General features: G+C 44.0%; 1 protein-coding gene across 2 annotated transcripts; it reads left to right on the top strand.

Annotated features, from left to right (window-relative positions):
* The first annotated feature begins 960 nt into the window (after positions 1–960).
* On the top strand, positions 961–26,188 carry FBXO31 (F-box protein 31). Of its 2 annotated transcripts, XM_079988822.1 has the most exons (10): positions 961–1,373; positions 12,790–12,861; positions 13,548–13,634; positions 18,779–18,855; positions 18,963–19,130; positions 19,283–19,357; positions 21,142–21,251; positions 22,126–22,279; positions 22,831–23,210; positions 23,928–26,188. In XM_079988822.1, exons 1-10 carry the CDS (start codon positions 992–994, stop codon positions 24,148–24,150), a joined length of 1,728 nt encoding a protein of 575 aa, XP_079844948.1. In that variant the 5' UTR covers positions 961–991; the 3' UTR covers positions 24,151–26,188. The 2 variants fall into 2 exon arrangements, with proteins under 2 accessions (XP_079844948.1, XP_079844949.1); XM_079988823.1 differs by lacking the exon at positions 13,548–13,634.
* Positions 26,189–27,873: the final 1,685 nt, after the last annotated feature.

The raw sequence follows: 27,873 nt of genomic DNA, 5'->3' as shown, positions 1-27,873 counted from the left end.
AACTGCAAAGGAGAATTTACTGTTCCACGAAGACAACAAGCACACATAACCTTAGCACGGATGCTTAACTGTGATTCCTGCTCCTCCCGATCAAGTAAATCAATAAAAATACTTAATAGAGGTTCTGCCCCGCTACGCCCATCCTTCCAACTCGACAATTCGATGCGCCTATGATTCTATGTATACGATGTGGCGCAAATGTGTAGAATAGGCTGCACTGGGGCTGTGCCATTTTGCGTAGAAAGAGTTCACACGGCGATGCTACTCGGACATCAACTTACTTAACCATGCTCTGGATTTAGGTAATTGCAGAAATATTAACTCCGAGTTTATTTTTAATTCCACCTCCCCCCGCCCTTCAACCATTTGGCCATCTTTTCCGCTTCAAAAACAGGCTAGCACTGGATCACTAAATGAAAGGTTTTAATGATCCAAAGTCGATTATTTACAGGGCCTTCTCTCCCTCTCGGCTTTTTCACTTTCTGCCTCTCGGGCAAAAAAAATTTAAAAACTCCATTGATAATAAGAACAGGACTAGCCGTATGAGTAAACAAAGAAGGCGGAGCTACAAAGCCAAAGAGGCGGGGCTTTTCGATTCCCGTCTTGCGGGCGTATTCTGCAGTGCATCTATTACGGCCGGGTGGGCGTAGCCAGGCGGGCCTGCGTTTCATCCAATAGCAGCTCGGAAGGGCGTGGCCACCTTGACAGCGAACAACCGAGTGGGGAGGCTGAGGGAAAGGGGAAAGGGCTGGGACGGCCTTGTCCGGACTGGAGCCTGAAGGATAGGGAAGACCGCGGCCCTGATTGGCGAAAGGCCCCAGCCAATGAGGGCGCGGGAAGGGCGCGCTGGATTGGCGGAGGACTGCAGGCCACGGGGCGGATCCCGCCTGCGATTGGCCGGGAGGCGGGGCTCGACGCGTGCCGGCGACCCCCGACTGTCAGCGCGAGCGAGGAGAAAGCGCAGCTGAGGCGCTCGCCCCGTCGGTCCGTCATGGCGGTCTGCGCTCGGCTTTGCGGCGTGGGCCCGGCGCGGGGCTGCCGGCGGCGGGGGGCTCAGCAAAAGGGGACGGCGGGCGACAGCAGCGAGCCAGACACGGACCCTGAGGAGGGAGGCGGCGGCGGCGGCGGCTGCGGGGAGGCGGCAGCGGCGGAGGACGACGACGCTGCCGAGGAGCGTATCGAGGGGGCGGCCTTGGCCGAGAGCAGCCCTCGCGGCCGGGCTCCGCTCTCGCTCCTCGACCTCCCACCGGAGCTGCTGGTGCAAATATTCGGCTCGTTGCCCGGCACCGACCTGCCCAACCTGGCCCTCGTCTGCAGCGCCTTTAGGCGCATCCTCCGCACCGACACCATCTGGCGCCGGAGGTGCAAGGAAGGTGAGCTTCCCTCCGTGTGTACGTAGCAACCCGCTCCCATTTCTGAGGCGACCCGAATCCTCGCTCCCCATCTCCCCCCCCCCCCCCGCAATATAGCACAGGGAGTACAAGGGGAGCTTTGTCCATGCCCACAGAGAGATGTGCAGACCTGGATCTCTGCAAGGCTTGGAGAAGTTTAAGGTGGGAGGAGGAAGCAGTAATGAAGAGAGCTGATTTGGGTGGAGGAGCTGCAGAAGGGGTGCAGGTTAAAGGAAGGAGGCAAATCCTCAAAATAGAGGAAAATAAGGCTCAAGTTGCAGAGAGTTGGAAACCTTAAATCTGGTGAGTTCATTAATCTCACCAAACAATGGTGGGGGTCATGGGCTGCATACACACTGCCTTTAAAGGAAATTCCACCACTCCAGAGAATCATGAGAAGTGTAGTTAATCTTCAGTTATCAATACCTGGCCTTAACAGTCCCCAGGATTCTTAGAGGGAGGAACTTTGAATGTGATTTAAATATATGGTATGTTCACAGCCTGGCTAGGTCAGCTGATGCCAGCAGAAGAGGATACCATGTGGCACTGGTGTTTTTGTTTGGGAAATGAATGCTGATAGTTCAGATGGAAAAAAACAGCAAAGGGTTGGCTGGTGGCACCTTAAAGGCAAACAGATTTTTATTGTGGCAAAAGCTTTCATGGGCTACAGGTGAATTCATCAGATCAAAAGCTGATACTCACAAATGCTTCTGCCACAGTAAATCTGTTAGTTTTTAAAGTACTGCCTCTTGCAGTGCAAACAACAGGCAGAGCTACTTTTTCTGAAGTTCTTACTGTCCAGACAAAAAGGCATTCTAAAAGAAAGGGACTATCTGTATCTTGGGAAACCCATAAAGTCAAAGCTTTAAAAACATCAGGGTAATTGAATTAGAAGCAGGGCAGCTGAAATTTGCTTAAAAGACTTGAGGCATAGGAGTGCCTTCCACTGTCATCTTTTATCTTTTAAAGTACCAGAGCTTTTTTTTTTTGTTTGTTTGTTTGTTTGTTTGTTTGTAGCCTAACTTGAAACTTGTGAAGGGATATTTAGAAATTATTTACTCCACCCCTTCAACAGAAGGTTGCAAGACAGTTTACAGCATAACAACTGTGCAACACACAAACTTAAAAGGATAATGGAGCTGAGGCATGGAGGATTCTGCCTTGACATAGTAGATTGATTTATGACCTCCTGGTCTTTCCCTATCCTGTGATTCTGTAATTCTTGTAATACCATTCACATCTATGTTTCGAGATTGAGCATATCAGTAGCATGGCGCATACCTAAAAATGGGCAGCCTAAATTAGGCGAGAGCGAAGAGAGCAGGAATGGAAACATAGGTGGATTTGGGAAGATTTAGTGGAAGTACAGTTAAGACAGAATTCAGGAAGTTCAGGAGAAGCTCTTCTCAAAAACATGGATCTCAAATCCTATGAGCCACTGGGAAAGAAAGTCTAGAAACTTAGGCATCAGTACAAAGTGAAGTAGACCAGCGGAAGGCTCTGCTGTATCTAGCTTGTAAACTGAGATACAAGAAAAATTGCTGATAAAAAAATACTTATAGAATACTGAGTTATCCAGAAAATAGGTAGAGACTAGTTTTGACATCAACTCTTTTATAGACTGCTCTAGTAATGTAAAATGCTGGCATTTATAGAACTCCACTTCAGTCTTATGAGGTACAAATACATGTAAATCACAAACCAATGACATCAACTAGGCCTGTACAATTGTGTTACAGCAAGCTAAGAACAGCCCAGCAACTATGTACTGTGAACTGTTGGGTACTTGGCCATCTCCCCAATTATAATTTTTTATTATAGGTGGCAAATAACACAAGGAAGCTACCCTTCAGTAGCTTCAGGGCCAACCTGTCCATGAGGCAGTTTTCTTAGGGTGGCAAACTCCAGCTGCTGCCTCCTTCCCTGTGTGCCTGCTGCTGCACACCCACCCAGTGGCACAGGGTAGCAGTGGGTACTCAGGTGGGTCACAACAGGCATGCAGTGGCAGCATTTTCTGTTTTGCCTCTAGTGGCAAAGTGTCCTGGGCTGTCCCTGGATGGGAGTCATTTGGCTTGGTGAGTTGCAAGTTGGCAAAACATGAGGCAACTATACATGTTGTTTACATGTTAAAGGGTCCATCCCATCAGCTTTTATTTATAAGATGATTAGCCAGCAATCTTAGCTTGCTATTGGATTGAGAGTGATGAACCCAGGCATGGAGGTATCCCTTAGTAGCTCCTCAGTTTTCTCAAATCAACACTTGGGATGAAGAGTGCTTCCTTGCTCACCTGGGAAATATGAGGGCCAATATGATATTGAGAGTTCAAAGACTAGGGTGAAGTCTGTGGTATGAAGGATACATTGATGGCAGGTGTCATTCATGCATCTTGTACCCGCATTGCTAAATTTGGGAACCCCAACCCCAATACATTTAAGGGGATTGCTTGCCTGCTTCAATTGGTGCTCTATTGAATATTTCCCAGCAAGATCACATCCTGCCATGCACATTTCGTTCCTCTTCTTCATATTGCAAATGGATTCATGCCCTCTGGCCCATTAGTGAGGACCCACACCAGCTGTATCTGTTGCCAGCTATGAAGTCATGCTTTTTGGCCTTGCCAAGAAGAACTTTGGGGTTGGACATCTGAGTGCAGCCAGCAACTGCATTTGGGTGAGCCGGAGACTTTGGGTACATTAAGAATGCTGTCTGCAGCTGCAAGAACTTATTTCTAATTTGTTTGATAGCCTCATTTGAGGATATTTGCCAACATTGACTCATCCTTGTGGAAAGGCTTGGAACACACTTTAAATGGATTTTGCATCATGTTGCCTCAGCTTGCTGCATTCTTTCTTGGCTGGCATGATTCTGGGCAAGTGCCATCTTAGTTCCATCACAGTTATTGGGGGAAATAAAGGGGTGGCATCTTTCTTTGTGCCACTGAATGTCATGGCAGTTGTACACAGAGGCCTCATCAGTTTTCTAAATTGGGTACAAAGCTCTGTTTTCCTTAAGCCTTTTCTATAGCTGGAAGGGATATTCCTGGTTGTCTAAATCTAATATAGCCCCCATCCATAAAACAGAATATCTAAATCTTCAAGGGTCTTAATGTCTGCCCTGCCAAGACAGATTATTATCTAATGACCTGCTTGTATGGAGCTAGGAAAAAAATAGATAACAAAAACCATAACCTAATTTATGGTTAAATATGGATTGTCTGTTCTTGGATATAATTTTATACCCTTTTTTCGGAACTAATCAGCCATTTTCTTTTATGAGAAAGGCTTGGATCATTGTATGTTTTTCCTAATGTAGAAAATAATGAAGAAAGCAGCAAATAAACATAAACAGACCATGCTTGGCAGACCCAAACCACAGGTACATCTAGAGAGTTTTGATATTGCACAGTTGTTGGTAGTGGTGGAGTTGGTGTTTTTAACTTCTGGTTTGGGTTGACGTCAGAGCTAAGATGCCAGACAGTGGGATAATAGGTTTTGGGTTACTGGCATGCAAGCTGCTGGAGTCAGATAAGACATGGTTATCATCCAGTGTGGTTCATGTTTATTTATTTGTTTATTTTCCATTTAGAAACACATATTTGAGTGTGAGATGATCAAACTCAATATTTTAGCCACAAAGAATGTGATTTTACCATCTTCACAGCCATTCAATACAGCATTTTGTATTGCTGTAATATGGCACTAGGGACGCAGGTGGCGCTGTGGGTTAAAGCCTCAGCGCCTAGGGTTTGCCGATCGAAAGGTCGGCGGTTCGAATCCCTGCGGCGGGGTGCGCTCCCGCTGCTCGGTCCCAGCGCCTGCCAACCTAGCAGTTCGAAAGCACCTCCGGGTGCAAGTAGATAAATAGGGACCGCTTACCAGCGGGAAGGTAAACGGCGTTTCCGTCTGCGGCTCTGGCTCTGGCCAGAGCAGCGATGTCACGCTGGCCACGTGACCCGGAAGTGTCTCCGGATAGCGCTGGCCCCTGGCCTCTTAAGTGAGACGGGCGCACAACCCCAGAGTCTGTCAAGACTGGCCCGTACGGGCAGGGGTACCTTTACCTTTACCTTTAATATGGCACTAATATAAGTGCTTATATAGAAGCCACATGTTGCAGATGCTGCCTAATTCTGCTTCTTATGACAGAATCCCATTCATGCAGGTAACATTGTCTCTGAAGCCCCCTAATTGCTTTGCAGTCAGGTTTGCAATCATCACCAAGACAGAAATGTTTATTTCTTTTTCACCACCGCCCACTATTAAATGTGCCAGCATCTTATTATGGCCTTATTTTGTCCTCAGAGGGTTTCCCTCCTTAAAAACCCAAGCTCTGCCATGTGTCAGAAATTGCAAGTTTTTTTAATGGCCTTTCTCTCTTTTAGTTACAGTATCTGAAGAAGTGTGCATGCACACGAAAGCTCATACCAATGACAAACTTAGTTGGTCTCTAAGATGCTACTGGAAGGAATTTTTTAATTTTGTTTCTCTCTTGTAGTTCATCAAGAAGAGAAAGATTTCCCCAAGCATGTCCAACTTAGCCTGAATAGCTCAGTTGGTTAGAGTATGGTGCTGATAACACCAAAGTTGCAGGTTTGATTCCCATATGGAACAGCTACCTATTCCTGCATTCCAGGGAATTGGACTAGATGATTCATAGCACATGGCAACTACCAGGTGTCAGCAACCCGCGGCTCCGGAGCCGCATGTGGCTCTTTTACACCTTTGCCGCGGCTCTGGGGCGGATACTAGCGAGGGAAGGAGGCGCATTGTGCGCCCCGACACTCCCCACTGTGGCGGGCGCTGTGCTGGCTGTGACGTAACATGGCGGTGCGTGCGTTAGACACGCACCGTCCCGACGTCACCTTCCCGCCCGCCCGCTACATTGTAGGGGGCATGTACGCTGGTCACTGTTTTGAAGGGGAGTGAAGAACACACACACACAAAAGTAACTTGTTAATTTAACGTTTATTTCTCTGAGGAGGAGTAATTCTGAGGGGTCAAACAAAGAAATAATAAAAAAGTGACAAAAAAAGTTATTTTTATAATGACGAGTTTTGAGGCTCCCAGTTTTTTTTTCTTCGGAAACGAGTCCAAGTGGCTCTTTTTGTCTTAAAGGTTGCAGACCCCTGAACTAGACCATGGCAGTTGGCACTGAGTGCAGCAATTCCAGACGGCTTGGAGTACACTTGTGGGTCATGCTGGTAACTGCCTACTTTGTGTTGTCTGTATGTTTGTTCCCTTTTACTTTTTTGGAGTTTGCGAGTAAGTAGATTCTGCGATTTTTGTGGAGCTGTGGATTTCAATTCACTTTTCGGGCAAAGCTATAAATAGGTGGTACTGACTGTTCCCCGGGCGTGGAAGCAAATTGGCGCCTCTCTCTCCTCCCTGTAGCTCAGCTTACCTTGATTAATCAACAGTTTCCATGCTCCATTTGTTTGTTTTTAAATGCTAAGTGATTTGACCTTTGTCTTTAAAAGAAAGTGTCCAGGGTGTGGCAGTGAGCCCTCCTGGCAAAGTGAACAGTGGCTTGAGTTCAACAGAGGGCATGAATGGCTTACAGACAACTTGCTTTGCAGATTCCTGTAGCTTTAGAATGCAAGACAGGGTGACTGAAGCTATTAGGATTAGACTGCAGTTGAACCAGCTGTTCCACCCTGACCGCAAGCACTTTGCTGTTCATTGAAATGGAGGGAATAAGCCTGGCCCACACCTGATAGCTAATAGGAAAGTCCTAGTGCAGGGGTCAGCAAACTTTTTCAGCAGGGGACCAGTCCACTGTCCCTCAGATCTTGTGGGGGACCGGAGTATATTTTGAAAAAAATAATGAACGAATTCCTATGCCCCACAAATAACCCAGAGATGCATTTTAAATAAAAGCACACATTCTACTCATATAAAAACCACGCTGAATCCCGGACGATCTGTGGACCAGATTTAGAAGGGATTGGGCCGGATCCGGCCTCTGGGCCTTAGTTTGCCTACCCATGCCCTACCCATGCCCTAGTGAGTTAGACCTTGGCTCATGTAGAGTAGATAAGCAAAGGTGTTTCCTCACACCAAGAAGGAATTTACTCCAGATCAGACTAGCAGTGACTTTGGATGTTTTCTGCCCATCCCATCCGAGTATGCAGTGTTCACTTTGACTTATCTGGAGCTACTTGTTGAGCAAGTATCTCTGTGGGGCACCTGCTTGTGGCAGAGGAGGGTCCGGACTATGGCAGGAGTAACCTTGCCTTTGAACAGGGAGTTAAACTATATGGTGTTTTCAGCCTTTCCTGCTAGTACAGACTTAAAGCATGGCTATTTTCTCTAATTTTGTTAATTTAATCAGATTTTTGTCATCCAAGGAGCTCAGGAAGCGGGTATTTTTCTCCTCTCCTAATCTCCCCGGAAGATGTCCAGATTGTAGTATGTGGTTTCTGTTTGTTGCTAGGAGTATACATTTCTATCTGCATAGAACAGCTTTAATATTTAATTTTCTCTGGTGATTTGCAGCAGCGAGAGTGGTTGTTTGTGTGTTTTAATAGCCTTAAGGGTAACAGTGCAGTATTTATCACAGAAAAAAGCAACAGCCTATTGTAAGAATCAAAAAGGATATTGATTTTTCTAGAGGTCTGTAGCTATGTCAAATACTCTGAGATTTTTACCCCGGTATCCAGTCCCCACCCCACCACCCCCGGTATCCAGAATAAATGACTATTATACTTGGCTTTACAGTATTCAGAGCACTTAACATACATTATCTCACTAAAACCGTACAACAATCCTGCATAGTAGAAAAACAGTAATGGTTCACCAGATTGGAAAAGGCTGCTTTAACATGTTTAAAACTGCTATGTGCCGTACATTGATTAAGTCTGCAATCCTGTACACACAGCTGGAAGTCGCATTGCTCAGTTAAACTTCTGACTACTCTAAAAATAAAATAGGGCTGGGTTAACAATACTGGTGGCCCTTGTAGCTATTGAATTATCAGAGCAAATCTGAATCATGAGAAAGCAAGACTGGCAAAGCCTGAGGACTGTTGTCTTGGTACTGGATAGCTCACTCTTGTATAAATACAGGCTTTGTTTTTTTGATTTTTTAAATTTGGTGTGAGTTAAAGGAGTAACTTTTCAGATATAAGGGTGATCTGTGTGTATTTGAGCCTATTGAGAGATATTTGATTGGATCAGCTTCTTGGTACATTTTTTTAAAAATTGACCTTTTCCACTTCATATTGTTCCTCTTGCCAGCCATTGCTAAGGGACCTACTCACTAATGCCCAGCGTGCTTGTCTTAACCTGCACCCAGATCTAAAAGTCTTTTGCCCCTTATCTTGGAAACCTGTAGTTGTGTTATAGTTCTGCTCAGTGTTTGAAACTCCCATTGTTCTAGGCGCATTTTGCGACAGGGAATTTCATTAGTGCGAGCAGTTTCTGAGCTCTGGGCACAGTACTGCACCTAAGATTTTAGATTAAAACTGCAGAGTAGAAGGAAAGGAGGACCTTTTTCTGCCTCCCCACTTCCAGCTTCTTTCTGAAGACTGGAGAAGAGACCCCCCTTAAGAATATTAGGGGGTGAGCAGGGGAAGGACTAGACCATGTGAAAAATGGACATAATATTTTAGCTGCAATTCATTCATTTTGAGCTTTGTATTATGAAGAGTCGGGCACGACTAAACAACAACAACATTACAGGTATTGTTATAAAAAAAGTGCGCCTAGACATTCCGTTGTTGTTCCCATAACATAGGTTTAAGGTCCCATTTAGCTTTTAGCTTTCATATCTCCGTTTCTAATCCAGGTTCTCTTTAAAATAGTGTGTGACAGTCTCTCTTAGAGGTATGTGCAAATAAACACATCATATGGTGTACCCTGAAATGGCTTCTGCAAGTCAGAGGCTGTGATCACTAATTTAGAAATGGGTAAACCCTCAGCCGCTGTAGTTTTGGATGAGCTTTGTGTCAGAAGATCTTTGGTGTCTGATGTCTAGCAGGTGCTAGAAGTGTAAAACTGCAGTTCAAATCTTCTACTTTAGAAAGCTGGTCTGATTTTAACTAGTACATCTAAAGCCTGGAACAAATAGACTCTTGGTACTGGTAGACAGGCATGTGGTCTGTAGTGGCTGTGGGTGCCTTCCATTTTGTCATTTATTTCCTCCCCCATGGTGGTTGTAGCAGTTTTGTAAATTGACCTAACTCCTGTGAATTGTTTTTCTTTTTCAAAATGTAGCAAAAGCCATTTGTGTGTGTTTATAGTTAGAAACATCCAGCAATACGCAGTGCAATGAACTGAGAGGGTGCCATTGCCATGGCATTGATTGGCAAGGAAGCAGGCTGCACTGTGCCCATGTTCCAAAACACTCAGGGATCCTTCATTACATGGGATTGGTGGGGACCAATCCTGCTGAATGCTTAGAATTTTGATGCTAGGGGATAGATATGTGATCACGCACCCCCCCAACAAGTCCTGTTTAAATTTACAGTAAAAAGCAGCTGCCACAATTTGTTCCCTTAGAAGTCAACTGCAGCTCACTAGCCATGTGTTGTGGCCTAACATTCTCATCCCCTGCCATGCCATGCCTTTATTTATTTATTTATTTATTTATTTATTTATTTATTTATTTATTGCAAATCTTGGCAGCCATAGTAAAACAAGACATATTAAGTCATATACACGTGGAGTCAGTAGCATGACGGGGTAGGCGGGCGGGCGGGCAGAGTCTGTTCCAAAATGCACTGGTATGCCATTAATGTCATTTTATAGAAGTGGAAATGGAAGCTGAATAACCCAGTTTTAAAAGCTTTTTTCCCCAGTGAGTTTTATTAAGTTTCAATATTTTTAATCTATAAAATCAAGATGTAATTTCATCTTTTCTCTTTCTTTATATCAACATCCCACCCCGTTTTCCTTTTCTTTTTCTTTTTCGTTTCCTTTTCTTATTAGTTTTCCCAATTTTTAATAAATCAGTGCCAAATTACATCAAATTTAATACAATTTCCCCAAAAACTTGACTTCCCACTCTTCGTCCTAGGTGTGTCCTTCTTCCCCGCCCCCATTGCTGCTTGAAATTACATTATATTCAATTTACAATTATTAATTATTATTTGATCAGTTCCTGCTCATATATTTACATAACAATAACATATTCCCTTAAAGAACAAAAGAGGTTATCCACTTTAAAGCATTACTTATTACTTCTATATTAATTTTTCTTTATTTTCTTTTTTCTTTTTTAAATTAACCTTTATTGGTTTAAAATCAAAACATACACACAACAAAAGCTTGAAAAAAGGAAAAGGAAAGAAGATGAACAAAAGCAGCACGATACATCTCTTACAAACAAAAAACAGTAGAACAATACATCACAAATTCACAAAAATGTTCCGACCATCAACTTCCGACTTCGTTGATATGGGTTCTTTGTTTTCCTAATTACTTGCCTCTAATTTTCAATAAACTTTGTCTTTATTAAATCTTGCTTGACTTCTTTATACCTTAATCAATTCTGAGTGTTTTTCGAAGCATTCTAAAGTTTTTATATGGGGACACTGTTCTTCTGAATATTGTCTATAGATCTCCCATTCTCTTTTGAACTTTTGGGTTGATCGATCTCCAATCTTTTTTGTCATATACAGTATGCTAGTTTAATGTAATCAAGCATTTTTACTTGCCACTCCTCCTTTGGTGGAGTTTTATCTCCTTTCCATCCCTTGGCAATCAGCATCCTTGCCACCGTTGTTGCATTAAAAAAAAAATCTTTCTTTTCTCCCTTGGGATGTCTGATGCCATTATGCCTAATAGGAAGGTTTCAGGTTTCTTACTGAACGTTATTTTGAACAGTTTTTTTTAAAAAAAATTATTGTATATAAGTTCCCAAAAGCTCTTTATTTTTTTTGCAACCCCACCACATGGGGTACATCGTGCCCTCTAACTCTCTGCACCTCCAGCATAAATTTGAGTTGGTTCTGTACATTTTGGACAGTTTGTTGGGGGTGATGTACCACCTGTATAGCATCTTCATAAAATTTTATTTTATAGTGAACAGGCCATGAATTCCCATTCCTCCATTTCAATATTCTAACCAAATATTTCGTCCACTTAACCATGACTGATTTTACCTCTTCTTCCTTTACTTCCCAATCTAATAATAATCTGTACATTTTGGAAAGTTGTTTTTCTTTATTTTTTAATAAATCTTTTTCTAATTCCAAAATTTCCATCACAAAACCTATTTTTTATCAGCCTTAAAGATTTTCAATTGGTGGTATTGTAACTAACTTGTAAGATTTTTTCAGTTTTAGCTGATTTTTATCCTCTTCTAATAAATCTTTGTATGTTGCCCAATTCTTATTCATGTTTTCCCCCCCTTTCCTGTGAAGGCTTCAAGTGGAGATAACCACCAGGGATATCCCATATTTATCCCATACACCATATAGTGATTTCCTCAACACGTGATTCAAAAAACCCCTGTGAACCCTTACTTTCTCATAACAACAAAGATAAGCTGCTTTCCTCTCTTTTCATCTTGTGTGTGCTGCCATCTGTGTCTATTTTCTCCACCATGCATCACCTTTCAGTCATTATTCATCTTCACTTTTCCAGTCTACACTCCTCCAAGCCAGTGTCCATTTCCTGTCCAGGTCCATATTGTTTTGCAATTCATGTTGTCTCCACAGCATTTTCCATGGAGTTGTTGTTTCTCCCCTTCTGCAGCACCCTATCTTTTATGTATTAAATCACAATATTATAATTAATTACTTCTGTTGCTCATAGCTCAAATCCTACTCGCAAGTTCATCATAGTATAATATTTATTCAAATAGTCCAAAAAAGGCATCCATTTTTCCATTAGATTCTCTTAATTTTGCTGTTAATTTGCCGGTTCTGCATAGTCCATTATCTTACTTATCCATTCTTCTTTGGTTGGAACATCTTCTGTTTCTGCACATATAGAATCCTAGCTGCTGATAAACAACTTTAACATTTTTTGGGATTTCTGCCCCTATGATTCCTAACAGAAATGTTTCGGGCTTTTTTGATATACTCATTTTAAACATCTTTTTTATTTTGTCATGTATTACTTCCCAAATTACCCTCGCTTTCTTGCAAGTGCACCACATATGAAAAAAAATCCATCTACCTGTTTACACTTTCAGCAATTATTAGGAAACATTTTTAAAAGTTGAATTTATATTCCAGACTTAAAACAACAAATATGACTGCTAGGATGGAGATGATGGGCTTTTTGTTGCTTTTTGACTGTATTCTAGAGCTGATAGTGCCAGTGTGATTAAAAATCAAGGTGGAAGCTTGCAAGGGCTTTCTTAAGTGGAAGCTCCAAGGATTCTAATGGAAAAGGCTGCTGGACATCCTTACCTCTGGACAGCAGATGGTATGACCTGACCTATTTAATTGCAGAATATGGTGTCTGCGAGAACCTGCGAAAGCTGGAGATCACAGGAGTGTCCTGTCGAGATGTGTATGCCAAACGTAAGTGTCAAGCGCTTGGGATCCTTTTTGAGTTTCATTGTTGAAAGTGAATTTGTAAGTGAATTTTTAACTTGAGCAACTCAATAGTCTAGACCGCAGCAGAGCTGTGTGTCAATAGCAATGTTTCTCTTATCTGTAAATCCATATTGAGATTAGTTCATTTAGCACTTACATGCACTCCAGAAATGTCAAGATTTAGAACAGCATTACCTCTATTTCCCATCTCTCTAAACTTAGATACATTTTTAAAAGGCATCAGCACTCTGTGTGACTCTTTTATACATGAGTGTTTATGATTAGCAGGCTTAGCAGCTCCCCATTCCCCAGTGATGTATAAGTCTGGTGCTTCTATTGTAGGGACACACACTGAATTTTCTGTCTGGAGGATAGATCCTTGAATATCCCCAACCCTTCAACTGGCAACATGAGCTGAAGGAGTCAATCCTGTAAGCCATATTTTGCTGATTTAAAGAGAATCCCTTAAAAGTATTTCCTGTTATTTCATTAAAAAAAACAGAAACTCTGCAAGAGATCATCCCTGATGCCCCTTATTTCAGACCAGCCTCTTCCACCCTCCATTTCTACAATAGTATGCCAAGTTTGAAAACATCTGGTGGTGTGGTGGTAAGAAGAGGTGGTAAAAAGAGGACCAGAGTTCTCATACTCACCCTGCTGTGTCTGCTCAGGTATAAATCCACGAGTGAAATCAGGGCGTTTTATGAAAATCCTTCCCGACTACGAGCACATGGAATACAGAGATGTTTACACCTGCCGTATGTACCTTCCATTGGCAAATGTTTTTTTGCGTTGTGTTAGCATGGAGTGTGCCTGCTTCACCACTTAATTGACAAGCTAATCTTCCCAGGGCCATTTGCGTGACGGATGTGTTTTGAGAGCAGCGGGTGCCAAATCCAGCAGACTAAGAAAGAATGCTAACCACCACTGCTGTGTCAGGGTATAGGAGTAAGCAGTGCTAGAAACAAATAAGGTAGCAAGAGCTGTGGGTCTCTGGAGCAGATGGCACCAGCTTGAGGGTGGCTAGAGTTTGGGTAGAGCCTTGTAGTCCCACTCACAGAGTTTTGTATCAACACTAGGGGAAGGGGATGAGACCCAGGAAGATGAAATGTTGGCATCTCAAAAGAAACTGCTGAAAAGTTGAAGCATCAAGTCAGGAGCTGTTTGATAGAATTATATGCCAGGTTATTGCAGGGAAAGGCATCCACAAATCTACTCACGAGGGGCAAGGTTGCCCACCCCTCTGGATGTTTCCTGTAGATCCCTACCTCAGAGACCTCACTCCATTGCATTTTTCAAGCAGGTAAGATATAGTAGGAGCCTTTTCTGAGCAGTGAAAAAGGAGCCTTGCTGCTGATTTTGACCTTCCCCATACCTTGCACAATTGAGAGAAGACCTGGCCCGTCTCCCAAACCCCCTTTCCTTGCCAGGGGATGGGACCAGAAGTAAGAGCCTACCTAAGTAAGCTAAGCCAGTATCTGAGGACCCCTGACTGGGAAGTCCCTCCCAGTTGCTTCCTGGCTGTAGCAAGAATAGTGCTGTCTTTAAGCCAAGTGAGAAAACTTCTTGCTTCTGATCAGGTCTCCAATACAGTGGTACCTCGGGTTACAGACGCTTCAGGTTACAGACTCTGCTAATCCAGAAATAGTACCTCAGGTTAAGAACTTTGCTTCAGGATGAGAACAGAAATCGCGCAGCAGCGGCGCGGCAGCAGTGGAAGGCCCCATTAGCTAAAGTGGTACCTCAGGTTAAGAACGGACCTCCAGAACGAATTAAGTTCTTAACCCGAGGTACCACTGTAGTTCAGAGGAAAGAGCCATTGCCTGTAGCGTAATACCCTTTTGAATTGGATCCCAGAGCAGTTCCTTTCTGACAAAGCATCTATGCCATCCCAAAAAGAGATTCAAGGGGAGATAGATCAGTAACTCAGGATCCTCTAGAGCAGCAAAGAAAGCTCTGGGAAATTGTGACATCCATGCTGGGAAGCCAGAAACTTATGGTCTTCCCATGTAAGTGTGTGCTGTTTTTCCATTTCAGCAAGGGTAGCAGTCCCTAAAACATAAACTGGAATTCTGAAATTGGAAATAATGTAGCTTTTTTTAAAACCAAAAAACAGAAGGAAAAAAATATTGAGCAGCAACTCTGTATTCCTAGCCCTTGGTAAGCTGCTTTCATTCAGTGAGTTCTTCATTGAGTCATCTGGTTCTTGTGTGAGTTTGATTGGAAAATAAATCAGTGGATTTTTGAGAGTCACTGCTGGTACATTCATTTTGGTCCAAAATGGATCTTGAGGCTGCCTATTACATATTCAGCTCTGTAAAATAATAGTGAAAGGAAAGAAGCACAGTCCAAACAGTCTGAAGATTTTAGACACTGTGAAATAGAAACTTTATTTTATGAAAACAAGTCCTTCTGTCCTGGGCAGCTGCTCAGAAATCCACATTATATTCACACTGCTCCATCCATGTGATGCTCACATGCTTCTAGGTCATGGGTTCCCCAAAATGCCAATTAACCCTCAGGATGAATAGTCTGTGGTTTTGCTTTGGGTAACGAAGAGCTGCAAGCCGGGCAACCATTTAACATACACAGCTGCCCCCAAATTGGAAATGCAATGTTGGAAAAGGCTGCATCTCTGGAATTGTTGCCTCTTAAAGAAATAAACACTGCCAGTAAGATTGAAATGCATCAGAGCTGTGCAGAGGGACAGATGTGCTCTTGTAAAAGGTCCCATTTAGAAGTGCACAAGCTCCTAACCCTTTATTCTGCCATTTATCCCCCTGACCACATTATTTTATTTTATTTTGCCTTGCCTTATTTATTAAATTTGTATGCTGCCCTGTACTCGTAGGTCTCAGGGCAGTTACAACATGAAATCACAATATAAAAACACAAAATATATAATAAAAACAAAAACAACCCAATAATACCCCTACTCCGCAACACATTTTAAACGGGCATTGGATGTCAGTCAGCCAAAGGCCTGGTTAAAGAGGAACATTTTTGGCTGGTGCCTAAAAGTGTATAATGAAGACACCATGGGTAAAGAATTCCATAAATGAGAAGCAACTGCAGAAAAGGCCCATTCTCGTGCTGCCACCCTCTGGACCTCTTGTGGAGGAGGCACACAAAGAAGGGCCTCAGAAGATGATCTCAGAGTCCAGGTAGGTTCATATGGAAATAGGCGATCCTTGAGGTACTGCGGTCCTGAACTGTTTAAGGTTCTATAGGTATAATTGCAAAAGTATATCTGAAACTTGGGTTGCTCAATGCATTAGTTCTGTGTGAAGCATATTCCTGACATTGGCTGAGCTAAAGCTGTGTGTCAGGGTACCATCTTTGCATGCCAAAGAGCCCATGTTCAAACCCTACCATATCCAGTAAAAAAAAAAGATTAGGAATGCAGATGAGGGCAAGACCTCTGCCAGAGGCAGCTGCCAGTCAGAGTGGACAACAGTGAACTAGATGGAAAAACAGTTTGACCTGGTATAAGGCAACTTCCTATGTTTCTATGAATGGGAGCTATTCCAATGGTACAGTGGGCTTTTTTCCTTATGACATAAGCTAAACTGTTGTGTGCATGACAGGAACATATTTGGAATGCTGTTTTCTGAGGTGACCCTTCTTTTAGCTTGATGATAGCCTCTGAACTGGGCTGTAAAGCAGGTAGGCTTTACTGGGAACCTGTGGCAACCTTGTCCTGTGAAGGCCTTGAGAAACAATGGGATGGATGAGCTTGGGTGTGCTACAGGAGACTCTTTTTGGTGTTCCTCTGGCTTAGTGGCTGATTTACATGGGTAGTTTTTGATTTTAAAAGTGCTAAGGCTCAGTCTTGCTTAGTTCCCCCTGATCCCAGTCGTATGGGGATATGAACTATGCTGACTCAGTCGGTGGCATCCAGTAGTAACTCTGCCGAGAATAGGCCAGTTGAAGTTAATAAACATGACTAACTTAGGTTCATTAGTTTCAGTGGGTCTTCTCTGAGTAGACTCACATTCCAGTGACTCTTCAGTCTCACTTCCTGTAAGGAATTGAAAAGTGAGGCTAGTCACCATTCAGAAATATAGGAAGCTGCCTTATACCAAATCAGATCATTAGTCTCACTTATTACTGTCTACACCAATTGGCAGTGGTTCTTCAGGGTTTCTCAGCTCTACCTGGAGATGAACCTAGGATCTTTTGCATGCAAAGTGGATGCTTTACAGCAGTTGCCTCTGTTTGACCAATGAGCATTACAGATGCTAGAAGCAAAGCTTTTAGTATTTGACAGCTGCTTCTTCCAGCTTGGGAATCCCAAATAAAAACAGAAAGAAGTGCCTTGCCCTTGCCCAGATGATTGGTGACCTATTGAAACAGAGTGCTCATCAAAATAATGCATTGTCTCATTCACTTTAATATTTTTATTTTGAAATTGTGCTTCTGATTTCCACAGCTACAACTGTGTTCTGTCCTGTGTTCAGCTGCCTCTCATTCCTCCCTAACTTTAGGCAGAATAGCTCCAGATAACCCCTTCCTTCTTAACTCCATTCTGCTGTGAGAGGGAGAGTTTCAGTGAAGTGTCTCAAAAGCTCAGGGGGACTTTGATACTCACAGTGGTATGTTTGCGTGACTTAACGTATTGTCTTGAGCAAACCCTCTCTGTGAGGATTGTCAGTTTTCTTAAAAAGCAGCTCATAAACATCCCTTTGGTGAAAGCCTTTTCCTTTGCAGAGGCCTCCCTTGCAAAGGGCATGGTGGCATTAAGTGTCCCTTATTTTGACCAAGGCACTGCTTCAACTGGTGTCTCCCTTGAGTAGTATAATGATAACACCCTGACCTCTTTAATGCAAAATATGTTTCTGATGACTGCAGTGGTGGTGAAAGAGCCTTCTCTACCTTTTTTACTTTTACTTTAGTGAGATTTCTTCCTTGGGGGTGGAAGCATAGTTTGAAGGCCCTTTAAACTCCTTGGGGAGGAGCCCATTTCCTCTTCTCAGTGTTGGCTCTCTGTGGAGCCTCCCCCAGCTTGCAGGACAGGCAGGTGAGAGATGATTTGGACAAGGATCAAGTGCCAGCACCCTTCTCCCTGCCTCAGACATGGCTGAGGGCGAAAGAGCAGCAGTCAGCACTACTGAAGAGGGCAGTGCTACAAGCTGTGAATTTGGGGCAAAGAGGGGGAAAAGCAGGAAGGTTCCCTGGTGCAATGTTTCTCTCCCATTGCCAGAGCTGAAGAAGCCAAAGCAGGGGCTAAAAAAGAAAAGCGTGAAGTTGGGAAATCCAGGACCATATCTTTGGATGGCTTTTCTCAAAGCTTAAAAGCAGTGGTAGGGGAAGGGGCTCAGTTAGGTAAAGGCAGGAGCACAGTGGGAGGGGATGTTCTCTGATCAAACACACACACCCAACTGCTATTTGCCATACTGAAGAGAAATTTGTGTATTTGTCTCTTACACACCCAGCAAAATTATTAGCAGAGGAGAGGGTTAACCAGGGAAATGACATAGAGGGATGGGCTTTAAGAAATCTTCTTCCCCACCACTACACTCTGCTGCTCTGATCCAGTTTGTTCCCCAAGCTGCTTCTCAGTTCTCATTTTAAATTGAGAGATACACTTTTGTTATCTCTGAGATTCCCATTAATATTGAAGTGAGGTCTTGACTGTCCTGCAGTCCTTCCTCTTCCCTGTGTTTTGCAGAAGTAGAGTAAATTGTACAAAATGAGTAGAATAGGTGCAAAGGGTTCTTTAATTTGTATGATACACCCAGGGCATAGAATCTTGGTGTCTGGATTTATTGCCTACACACAGCCCTGCTGTACAGGGAGCTCTTTGACACCACTGAAACTCTCCCTTTGCTTCAGTATTTCCCCTCCCTTTAGCTTTCTGTGTGCCTTTTGATTATCTCTTGCTTTTTCTTCAATTCTCCAGTGCTCCACAGATACCGGCACATCTTGGGACTCTGGCAGCCAGACATCGGTCCATATGGGGGGCTGTTGAACGTAGTGGTGAGTATAGAGGCTCTGCCATGTTGCATAGAGCAGGGGTTTGTTTAAGGTGCTACAGTGACTGAAAAGAAAGCAGATTTTGACTCTCCTTACTTTGTCTGTGACAGGTAGATGGCTTGTTCATTATTGGCTGGATGTACTTACCCCCACATGACCCTCATGTGGATGATCCAATGAGAGTCAAGCCGCTCTTCAGGATCCACTTAATGGAAAGAAAGAGTGCCACAGTGGAGTGCATGTATGGCCACAAGGGACCCCACAGTGGGCATATTCAGGTGAGCTACCTATCCACTCTGCTGCACATGCAAAATAAACACTTGTTTTTTAAGGTCTTCTGTGCCAGGGTAATTTTTAGCCTGTTTGTGGGTCTGTTTTCATTGAGGATTTATGCCCTGTAATGCTTAATACTGTTGTTTAATATGTACAGATTGTGAAAAAGGATGAGTTTTCAACAAAGTGCAACCAGACGGATCACCACCGAATGTCAGGAGGAAGGCAAGAGGTAGGCCCTGTGTAATGAAGATACCCTGAGCTGCTTTTCAGCCTGTTGGATGAAGCAGGGGTTGTCAACTTGTTGTGGCCCCCCCATATAGTATACTTTAATGCCCATTAGCCCCAGCAGGGGTAGGATTCAGGGTTTCTTGAGTAAACTTCCCATGACTTAGATTTCTTCCCCCAGCACCTGAAAGCCAAAGGTCACGTGTTGATTCAACTGTCAGCTGCTGTCCAGGTGCTTCAGTGCCATTCAGTGTGGTCTATGCTTTGCATTGCTAGCCAGGGAGTGACTTATAGCTTCCTTGAGTTGGGCTCTTAAAGAACTGAAACCTTTATTGCTCTGGACACAATCCAAATGATTGTGCAGCTAACAGAAAGCTATGTTCCATGTGCATTTCTCCCCATACTGCCTGGCAAACAACTTTCAAAGCTTATGGGAGAAATGCACATGGAACATAGCTATCTGTTTACAAGGAGTAGTGGTGGTATGCCTTGACCCCACCTCATTTAATAATATAAGGCTGCTTCTGAAAATGGAGCAGAGGAATGAGAGAGAGATTGCACACAACCTCTGGTGTGGCCTTTGGGCACTCCTGTTTAAAATAGAGAAGGCAGGAAAATGCTGTTCCGCCTTTCCCAGGAAAACCTTGAGACGAAGGTTCCAAGAGAAGGGAGACCTGCTCTAAGATGAGCTTCCGATGTCTTCTTTGTATAAACATTGTTGATGTAAGCACTGAAAACTTGGCCTTTAGCAAAGGTTACCACCAGCAACTGTTCATATGAGAGAGGGCTTTTTCAACATATGTGGTAATTTAGTGCCACTGGGAAGGAAGTTAGCTCACATGATGTTTTATTTCGGTCTTTACTGCACATGTGCAGGCCTAGGCATGTTCATAGGCACACAGAGAGGCTTGATGAATTAGGCTCTGTTGCCCTGTATCGACTAGGGAGGAAGAGACAGTTATCTGCGGTTGGGGATTAAAGTCACAGTTGGCAATGCAGAGTTAAGGCTGAAATGCTGCTGCTGTGCTCTGGCACGAATATGCCTCATGATCGAGCAGCTCATTGTCAAGAAGCAAGCAGGGCTGGGAATTTCTGGGGGTGGGGTGAGAAATCCTCTTCCACGGCTGACAAGTAATCATGCTGTCTGCAGCAAGATCATTAGGATGAAGTAGGCTATCTGTATCCTCTGAGGGTTCAGTGTGTATCGTAACACTAAAATGACGCCATGCTTGCAGAAGCAGATTCTTTTTTATTCTTCCATCTTGAAACAAAGCTTTGGAAATGTGTGTAAGAGATGGCTTCTCCACAGTTCAGTGTTTTCTACTGCGACTCCACATGATGGTGTCATTCTTCTGAAAGTACTGTGTGCCTTTTCCTCCACCTGTCTGTTTCACCACCTGAAACATAGAAAATCTAACAAAACAAAAAAACTGTTGGGGGCAGGGGATTCATTTACAATAGTCTGGAAGATCTGCTGTGGTTTCACAGTCAACAAACAATGGCCTTAAGAAGGCTTGTGTCTGGAAGCACTCAGTTATTGTGTTTAAATGTGTGAAATCATTCTGCCTTTGGCTCTGCAAGCAGATCAGTTTATGGATCATATGTTTGGAATTCTAGAATTTGTAGTCCAATAACAGGAAGGGGCATTTAATGGGTGAGCAGCTTGATGAAACCAGAGGAAAGCAATTGCCTCTTGTCCATATCTACCTGTGTTTTCCTGTTGGAGGAAGGGGTCCCAGGCAATTGCAGCTCATTGACTTTGCTTCTCTCTTTGGGGTGCTGTTGTAGGAGTTCCGGACATGGCTGCGAGAGGAGTGGGGGCGGACTCTAGAAGACATCTTCCATGAGCACATGCAAGAGCTCATCTTGATGAAGTTCATCTATACCAGTCAATATGAGTAAGGGGCAGGGGACCCTTCTTTCCTTCTGCTGCTTCTGCAGTCAACAAGAGAGAGAAAAATCTGTATTTTTAGAATAAATTGTTCAAGTAAAGTAGTACAGTTGCAAACTCCCCAAACAGTGATAACATTTGAAAGGGAAGGGGTGCACTATCTAGGTGTGGTTGCTTTTTGCTTCAGAGAACAGTGGAGACTTACGATGCCTTTGTAATCATCGTAATTCCTTATAGTTCCAATGTTCTGGTTTACATGCCATTGTTTATGTACCCTAAACAGTACCATCCATTCACAAGATCAGGAGGTATCAGCAGACTTGGGTGAGCCCAAAGGTTTGCAGAAGTATTATTATTATCATTATTATTACCTCACCTTTTTACCTAGTGGAAGCTTACAGATAAAAATAAATGCTAGAACCATGAATTGGTTTGTTTTGGCAAATTCTGTTCCCCATCTTCAAAAGCTGTAGATGCCTTTGGCAAGAACTGGAATGGTGCAAGGGAATGACAGTGAATGGAGACCATAACAATGAGGAATGGAGGGAGTAGATGGGTCTTGAGTCTAAGAAATAGTAGCTATGGTGGGTACAGAGGGAAGGCCAAACGTGCGCAGCAACATGGTTTTCAATCATCTCCCTACCAGAAACTCACTCTGCTAATTTGAGTCCCTTTCAGATTCTGCTCACGCATGGCAAAGCTGCATTCAACATGCAAGAGAGCTAGAGTTTTGATTTTTGAAGGCATCATTGCTTTTAAAACAGGGAAGGTGATCTAGTCAGATGCCAAACTGCATGCCTTGTCAGTGATTCAGAAATTGCACCAAACAGGTTGTGGCCTACCTGCATTATATCAAGCTGTGGTTCTTTTTAATATTCCAGCAACTGCTTGACATACAGACGCATCTACCTCCCTCCATGGAGTGCCATTGATCTCATCAAGCCAGGCCTTTTCAAGGGGACATATGGGAGCCATGGTCTTGAAATAGTCATGCTCAGCTTCCATGGAAAAAAGGCCAAAGGAACTAAAATCACAGTGAGCATCTGGCTTTCTCTGTTCAAGTATGTATTGTCATTGTTGCCATGCCAAACAAAATGATCAAGGGAGTGGAGCAACTCCCATTTGAGGAAAAGGGTTGCATCGTTTGGGACTTTTTAGTTGAGGAAAAAGTGAGTAAGAGGTGGCAAGATAGAAGTTTATAAAATTATGTACAGCATAATGTACAGCATGGCTTCCCAAGTTCTAGATCACGGCTAAACACTACATTACACCAGTTCTCAATGAGTAAACAAATAGTACAGCTTCTTAGACTAGCAGGGCAAAGGAAGTGGGCAAGACCTACTGAAAGTGATGAACAGAGTGGAGAAGAGAGATTTGCTAGTACCACAATATACAGGCAAGGCAAGGCACAGTAGTTCAGGATGTGTTCTGTTTCAAATAAGGGTCTGGGGAGGGAACAAGGAGCAACTGGTTTGGCAAGGATGAGGAGGCTGTTCGAGGCACTGGAATGGGATGGAGTCAGTGGCCATTAGCATTCATAGCAAAGTCATTCCGCTCTCTCTCTTTCCTTCCTGCCTATCCTCCAGGGTGACCCTAACATCCCAGCTGGCCAGCAGACAGTGGAGATTGACTTGGCGCATCCCATCCAGCTGCCTGATATTGAAAACCTGAGCAATTTCAGTGAACTCTCCCGCATTGTCCTGGAAGTGCAGGAGCAGGTGCGGCGGGAGCAGCAGCAGGAGGAGGAGGGTGGCCTTGAAAAGGAGCACCAGCCGCAGGCCCAGGAAGAGGAGGAGGAGCAGCCACAGCCAGGCCCCTCTCAGCAGGAAGCAGGCAGAGGAGCAGAAGGCCCTGCAACTGAAGAGGGAGCCATGGCCCAGGGATCTCCCCCAGCCTCATGCCCTTTTGTGCTGCCTGGTGGCATTGCATCCAGGAATGAGGATTACCCTCGGACCTGCAGAGCATGGTAAATATGAAAAGCCAAGAGTTGTGTTTCAAGGGGCATCCCTGGAGGATGTGGAGCAAATTGCCCATGAATATTCTTTGGGCTTCTATCCAGTTCAGCCAGACCCAATATTTTATAAAGTATTTGCTCCCAGAAAAGAAAATATTCTCTCCCCTCCCCTCATTTATTTAATTCAATGTATGACAGAAGCTCCAATGATTATGATTTCTGTCCTGCCCTTTAAAAGAAAATTTACCCAAGGTACGATGAAAGCACTACCAGATCATAACATTATAACACCAGAAAATAACAAAGCAATAATAAAGCACAATTTTTTTTAATAAAAATAATAATCTGGTGGAAATAAAAACTGTTTAATGCAGCAAATACAATATTATTGAAAAGAGAGAAAGACAAACACAAAATAACCCCGCCTCCAGCCCTTTCCAGGAGATCCAATTTTTCCAAGAAAAGAGCTGCTGCTCTATGAGGGTGTGAAGCAGGGAGGAACTTCTGGTTGGAGCTATTAGCATATATTGGATTAATGCTTTTTAGAGGAGATAGGGAGCTTGAAACTCTGGAAGTCGCATAGCACAGGCCTTGCAAGGACATGTTAATTCTTGGAAATCTCTGTATCCAGGTAACCTGGCAGTTCTGTTTGATGGGGCAAGGTGTGTGATGCCTGGATTTTCCTGTGGAAGGTATATCACTGGATCCTTTATTTTCTTTTGTTCTTAGTTTCTACGGCACGGGGCTCATAGCTGGCCATGGCTTCACTAGCCCTGAGCGAACACCCGGGGTCTTTGTCTTGTTTGATGACGACCGTTTTGGCTTCATCTGGCTGGAGCTGCAGTCTTTTAGTCTCTACAGCCGCATCAAGGACTCCTTCCAGAACGCAGATGCTCCCTCGCAGGAGGCTTTTGATGAAATGTTGAAGAACATCCAGTTACTTACATCATGATGGCGGCTTCTTCTGGCAGCTGGAAGGGGGAGGGATTCATGTTTTCCATCTTGAGGGGCAAAGCACTCATCCTTGGAGCCACGAGAGCTTGAGACATAATGCACTTCTCAAGGAGGACTTTTTACCAAAATGAAAACACACACACACACACACCACACACACACACACACACACACACACACACACACTGCTTAACACACGAATGAAACTTCCACAGTATTTTATGCATAGTTTGCAACATAGGTCTGTATATTTGGAGGACAGCTGGCCGAGGTAGTAGCAGCTTAGCATGCTTGCTTTTCCTTCCCTGCCCCCCTGAAGTTTAGTGCTTGAGTGGGGACAAACCAAAACCAGCACTTTGCAGACAGTGTAAATAATTGTGTGTGTGTGTGTGTGTGTGTGTTACACGAGCAGCAGCCACTCGGTATCCTCCCTGAGCCAGGAAGCTGTTCTCCAACACGGCTCTGTTGCCCTGGGCTTATTTTCTGAACATGCCTCTCTCACTTAAGAATCATGTTAAAAATTGTGATCTGTGGCTAACTGCCATGAGATTCAGATGTTAGTATGTCCCTTTGCTTCTCATCAGGAAGCGTTCCTTTAAATGTGAGAGTTCCGACTGGGCAACTCTGTGTGAGTGAGGTATGCGGGGAAAGGGAGAGAGACCATGCAACACAGCCTGGTTGCCTCTTTCCTAACCTTTTCACAGGCTCCTTTGCATTCCTTTCTTTTCCACCTGAAATTAGGGTAGGCAAAGAGACCTCTGGAGCAGTTGAGTAGGAGGTACCCTTGCTGTATATTCTCTTATTCCCCCCCCCCATGTCTCTGAGCCCATCATGTGACTTGGATAAGAACTTTACAGCATTATGTGGCTGCAGGTTCAGGCCTGTTGATATGATGATGATGATGATGATTATTTATTTTATTTCTTGAAAAATTATAAGTTCCACAACACACTAGATGCTCTCTCCTGTTCTCTCCCTTCCCATGCCATTCAGCCACTGTGCCTCTTGTGTGAGGGTTTGACACTGGTGCCCTGGCCTCCTTCTCCTGCTGAGCATTTGCTTAAGGAGTAGATCATCGGAAAAGCTGCTGGGGTTTGGTTGATGGAAATCAAGATGGCTGCCACCTTTGGGCACTTTAAGTGGGTCTTGCCAAGTTCTGGCCTTACTTGGGCCCAAGCCACCTATTCTTGGGAGCTGTAACATTTCTCCCTTCATGCCATGTATGCACTACAAAATGCAACTAATACCCGGTGCCCTCATTCCGGTTTGCACCCTCTACAAGCCTTATGGGAAGCTGTGTGATTCTCATGCAATTCTAGAATTTGTTCTGTAATTTCCCTTTACTCTACCTAGGGATCCTTCATGGGAACAACCTCCTTTTAAGCAGCTGGAGCTTGCAAATATATGTCTAATTTGCAGAATCTTTGTATTTCTTGCTTTCTTTCTCCTTTGCCCTCTACCCCACCGTTACAGTTTTGGAAAGCTTTCCAGCTCTTCTTAACACCCATCCTCTGCAAAATATTCAAGTCCTCCAGCCACCTGGAAGGGAAGCTGAGAAAGAAGAATGACCAACCACCATATTCCCATGAAATCGCCACAGAGAGTGTCCAAAACGGACAACTCAGACCTTGAAGGAGCAATACATCAACCACTGCACTCTCTTACCATACCACATTTCATGCAACTTCTTCTGGAGTCCTCTTGGGTATCTTTGGAAGATGCTCCAGCAGAAATCCCTTGGGTATCCCTAATCATAGGATTACAGGAATTATAACATGAACAACAAAAACTATCTTCCCATGCCCGTTGTTGAGGTTTATCCACTGGGAGGGAAGAATCTGCTCCTAGCTTTTTTGCAGCATTGTAATCACTGTATATAATGCATGTCTAGTTGCTGTAGCATTACAAAGGGAGAATTGTAATCTTTCTGTATGAGCAAGGAGGGTGGTTGGGCAGGTCTAACATAACCCTTTCTCGGGGGAGATGATTTTTCATTTCCTACAGCACCAACAGCAATAAATCCATTATTTGTAGTATCAGGGTCTCAAAGCTACACTGGAGCCATATTTAAACTCATGAATTCAATCCACTGATGAGAAGAGGATGAAAGGGAGGTTGAGGTCTCGACCGTGGGGGTGGGGGTGTCGCATGTGGTAAGGAGAGAAGAGAAAGCTAGATCTTGCTGGAAACGGGTAAAAACTTTCATCGACAATGCTTGAAGCAGCTAGCCAGGTCTGGGGAAAAACCAGAGGAAGGTGAAAAAGCATAGAAGGAGAGCCTCAAGGGACAAGGCTAGAATTCTTGAGATCTTCATATCAGTGCAGAAGGGAATCTGCATGCAGATTAGAGACTGCTGAACATGCAGGTTGGCTGCAAGAGGTTTTTATATACTCTGTGCAGGCTTGGCAGGGAGCAGGCATTGGAGCCAGAAACGTGTGCTCTGTGAGGGCATGGGAAAGAAACCTCTGTCTTCTGCCATAGGCTGAATTGCCCATGGGGCCGTGGTTTCTTGTAAACTTTCTTCACTCCTTTTCAGCATTCTGTCCTCTGCACTTCTTTAGAGGTTTGCTTGTGCAAAAGGAACACGACTGGGTAATGTGAAGCACAAGACGAGATTACTGGGAGGTGTGAAAGTGATTTGCTTGAAACCAGAAAGTGTCTTCCAAACTTTGTAGCAGAAATACAAATTGGTTGAATTTCAGCAAGTTGTACAAGTGGTGAGGAAGGGAGGGGTGTGTGTGTTTGTTTGCTTGCCTCCCGTAGCTGCCCTGTCAATTCACATTATAAATGAGCACCAATCCTGATTAAGGATTGTTAATGATGTGTTGCGGTTGTATTGTTATTGATCAACCCAGGCATGACTACTAAGCTGCTCTTACAGTATGTGTGGCGTCTTGACTCCTCAGTCCTTGCCTGAACCTTTTGCAAATGGAGCATTTTACGTAGCTGTGAGAGCTGATGTGTGGATAAAGGAGGCTGATTATGCAGTTTCACATGTCAGGGAAAGGGAGGGAGCATACAGCTCCATATAGCTAGGCCCACAGGTGGGTCAGGTAGGACCATGAGCTAGCAACAATAAAGTGAAATTCAGGTGTAATGTTTATCTTTGTCAAATGGGTACAATGAGAGCAGGGGGCGCTAAACCCTTTCTGTTCATTGATTTTTTGGAAAGTAACTCACTTCTGTAGCCCACCCCTGATTATCACCTCTGGATTTGGCCATAGGTGGGAGTAGGTAAGTTGCTGGAGGAAATGGGTTATGAGAGGGCTAAGTATGTATGTTTACAGCTGTGTGTAGACACATGTGTGTGCATGCTTGCAACTCTCTGTGGTGCAGCATCGACAGGAGGCAAGTCTGGATTTGCCCACACCATCACAGGTCCTCCAGGTACAACACTCTCTCACTCTTTTGCACTGACATGGGCTGGAGACTGAATCTGCTCCCTGCCCCCAGCTGATTGCAGCCATGCAGAATCTTGCCCGCTTCTCCCTGCCCAGGCCTGGCCTGTGTTCTGTTTCCTGGTCACAACAGAACGTTGGCAGCTGCCTCTTCTGCACAGTGCCCACCTGTGTCCTTGGCACATTGCAGAGTACCGTAATAGGAGAGACAAGACACAGGTCCCTGCCCCAAGGACCTCACAGTTATGCTTCGGTAGGCAAGGGAAGTAACACACAAATGAGGTACAAGCACAGCAGGAGAGGAATACAGTAGATGCCATGAT

Source organism: Podarcis cretensis (assembly GCF_951804945.1).
Source record: "Podarcis cretensis genome assembly, chromosome: 8".
In the NCBI taxonomy this organism is placed as follows: domain Eukaryota; kingdom Metazoa; phylum Chordata; class Lepidosauria; order Squamata; family Lacertidae; genus Podarcis; species Podarcis cretensis.
This window is presented reverse-complemented; position numbering and strand designations above follow the sequence as displayed.

Excerpts from the sequence above, each read along its gene's own strand:
- FBXO31 (XM_079988822.1), top strand. The coding sequence starts at position 992 with ATGGCGGTCTGCGCTCGGCTTTGCGGCGTGGGCCCGGCGCGGGGCTGC. Across the intron at positions 1,374-12,789 it reads GCGCCGGAGGTGCAAGGAAG|AATATGGTGTCTGCGAGAAC; the intron begins GTGAGCTTCCCT and ends ATTTAATTGCAG. Across the intron at positions 19,131-19,282 it reads CCCACAGTGGGCATATTCAG|ATTGTGAAAAAGGATGAGTT; the intron begins GTGAGCTACCTA and ends TAATATGTACAG.